The 2,909-nt window shown below is 62.4% G+C and overlaps 1 protein-coding gene across 1 annotated transcript in view; it reads right to left on the bottom strand.

Moving 5' to 3' along the window:
• The window catches only part of ZC3H3 (zinc finger CCCH-type containing 3), a 69,472-nt gene that overhangs the window by 34,678 nt on the left and 31,885 nt on the right, over positions 1–2,909 (bottom strand). The window contains exon 10 of the mRNA XM_015571381.1: positions 1,601–1,732. Coding sequence (XP_015426867.1) covers positions 1,601–1,732 — 132 coding nt within the window. The remainder of the gene's footprint in view (positions 1–1,600; positions 1,733–2,909) is intronic.

Genomic DNA, 2,909 nt, shown 5'->3' with positions numbered 1-2,909 from the left:
GTCATGTTTTTACTTTTAATGATGAATAGCTGTGCGGCACGGCTACAGTGTTTTGGCCAGGCTCAAGCCTCGGACTAATGAAAGGACAGGGTCTGTCATTGCCACGTGCAAGTCCCAGCTGGAGGGCAGGGCCCTCCCAGCACAATTATAGCCAACAGCTATGGTTGTAAGCTTGAACCTATGGTCCGAACACGTGGCCCCACGTGCCTTGTGCTAGAGTTCAGGTGCATGTAGCTGAGTAGGGTTGGAGCTCACGAGAATGTTGTAAGCAACCTGATCACGCCCATGCTTTGCCTCATGGCAGCTGCTATAAAATAAAGACATGATTGTGGGCGCCGGCGCTGTCTCCTCATCAGGGAGCAGCGTCCCACCGAGACCCAGCTTTCATTCTCTGGTCTGTCTTTCCTTAATCCTTTCACCCTCCAACTCGGGGTCACCCTTGCTCGTCCTGGCGTGGCACATGCGGGCAGGCTGGCAGCAGTGGCAGTGGCAGTGGCAGTGTGACCTCGAGGTTCTGTGCAGAGGGGGCTGGAGGGTGCAGGGCTGCAGCGGGAGAGCCAGGTGATCCTGCAGCACCTGCAGTGCCTCAAACGCAAGGCGAGGCCATATGCCCCTAAAGTGGACAGGGACCGGGAGGGATGTAACCTGCAGAGGCCACACTGATGCAAACCCGACTGAGCTCTCCCTGAGCCAGCGCCACCAGAACCCACGGTCGGGACGACGGCTTCGCACGCAGAGGACAAACACAGCAGCTGTGAACTAGCGGGGGGAGCGGCTTACGGAGTCTCCCCTGCCCCAAACACACACACCCACACCCACACACACATGCACACGCACACACGTGCACACGCACGCACGCACACACACACACACGTGCACACGCACGAAGCAGAAGGCTGACGCCACACTGAGTGACGCAGGTCAGCAGGCCCCGTGGCCGGTGAGTCCCAGCCCAGAGGCCAGCGCAGCCTGAATGATTCACAAGAAAAGGGACGCACCCCTTTAACAAGCCGTGGCTCCAGGAAGCAGGGTTAACAATTCCACTCGATCCAGTGGAATATTACCAACTCTCTGGGGCCATTCGGCTGGCACTCCAGGCGGGAGGTGCCCACTCAGCACTTCTCATATTATTTAGAGAATCGAGTTAACCCTCCCGGGCCCGGCTCGCGCCCGCACGGCCTGCTCAGCGCTTTCCCATCTATAATTACGAGCCGCTATCCATCATGTGGGCCGCGCAGCGCCCGCCCCGAAAGGGGCGCAGTAAGCACTTCCTCCAGGAGCAGCACTGAACACAGCTCTGACCTTCCTTTTAAACTGGAGGATTTTACAATAACCATCCACCGCCCGACCCCGCACCGGGCGCCCCTCAGGTGACCCGTCCACTCCGTCAGGCCCATCTCGGTCTGGTGGCAGGAGGGCTCAGCCCTGCCCAGTGCCTCCACTTCCCTCAGAGCCCGGCCAGGCTGCAGGCCCCGAGGCGGGCGCCACACACCAGCGGCGGGCAGGTGAGCAGCTGCCTGTTGGGGCGCCAGGGACTGAGGAAACCCGTCCAGCCCCCACCCTCAGGCCCACGTGGGGACAGGAAGGGGGAGGGGCTCACCTTGGCGCCCAGCGGGCAGTAGCCTTTGAGGAAGTCGGTGCAGACCTCCGCCTTCCGAGACACGTAGACGTGGCTGTAGGGGCAGTCGCTGTTGCTGCAGATCCCCTTCAGGAAGTAGGAGCACACGGGCATCTGTGGGGAGGGAGGGGGGCAGTGAGGGCGAGGCCTAGAGCTCCTGCACTGGTCAGGCGTCTGCACCCCACTTCCCAGGTAAACACCCCGACTCTAGGGTCCTGCCACATGCTCCACAGCCAGGAATGCGCCACACAGACTGTGGCTGGAGGCCTCACAAGGTCCTGCCCCAGGAGGAGGGGACACAGCGCCGGCCACAGCAGGGCCAGCAGGAGCCAGGGCACCTCCTTGGACGGGAGCCGGGCAGCCCTGCCAGGGGCTCAGGACCAAAATGGGGCCTCCAAGCAGCCCCAGCCAGGACCTGCCCGTCCCAGGCTGTGGGCCGCACAGGGGCAGGCTTTCCAGTGACCTGAGGAGTGGACGCCTCAGTGTCCTGGGCTGGAGACCTGGCCCCTCCAGGGCAGGGTGGGCGGTGGGCTCAGCGGGCAGGGCGCCGCCGGGAGCAGCCCGGTCTGTGGAGGCCTGGGGCAGGGGCCCAGCTGGGACAGGAAGATGCACAGCCCCCTCCTTCCCGAGAGCCAGCGGGAGTCTCTGACCCCACCCTGACCTTTGCAGCTGCCACTTTTCCTGCAACTCCTCTCTGGGACCTCAGCTGCCCGCTGTCCTGCGGGAGCCACGCAGGGCCCTGCGGGTCTCCCCCTCCCGCTACTCTGCGGGGGCGGGGCAGCACCCCCAGTCGGTCCCCCTGGCTCCCCACTGGCACTTTTCTGGGGAAGGGGGGAGGGGCTGAGGAGGAGAGCGGAGAAACAAAGGCGGTTTCCCTCATGCGAGTTTGTTTCTAATTGTCTTTTAACTGCAGCGTGGAGCGGAGAGGGGCCGGTGGAGGGGGGGCTGCAGACAACCCCCTTAATGTGGCTTTTGATCTAGAGCCCAAATTAGCTCTAATAAAAAGGATAATGAAGCCAGCTCCACGCCAGGCGGAGCTCCGCCTCCCTGTCAGCACAGCCGTTATCCAGAGGAGACGGCCTTCTCGTTTCAATTAACCTTGTTTGCACCCACGGCGTCCACACAAATAACAGCAACGTTAACGCAGAAGCCGCGGCCACGCAGGCAGCCCGGGCGCGGCTTTGGAGCCAGGAGCTAATGAACCCGAAACTCGACGTGAGTCTCCAAATCGCTCCCAGAGCTTGGCGCTCCATCAGGAAAAAGCGCTGATTCTCCCCGAGCTCCTCAAGGG

Source organism: Myotis davidii, unplaced genomic scaffold, assembly GCF_000327345.1.
Source record: "Myotis davidii unplaced genomic scaffold, ASM32734v1 scaffold1509, whole genome shotgun sequence".
In the NCBI taxonomy this organism is placed as follows: Eukaryota; Metazoa; Chordata; class Mammalia; order Chiroptera; family Vespertilionidae; genus Myotis; species Myotis davidii.
The sequence above is the reverse complement of the archived record's forward strand: the minus strand, read 5'-3'. Positions and strand labels throughout refer to the sequence as shown.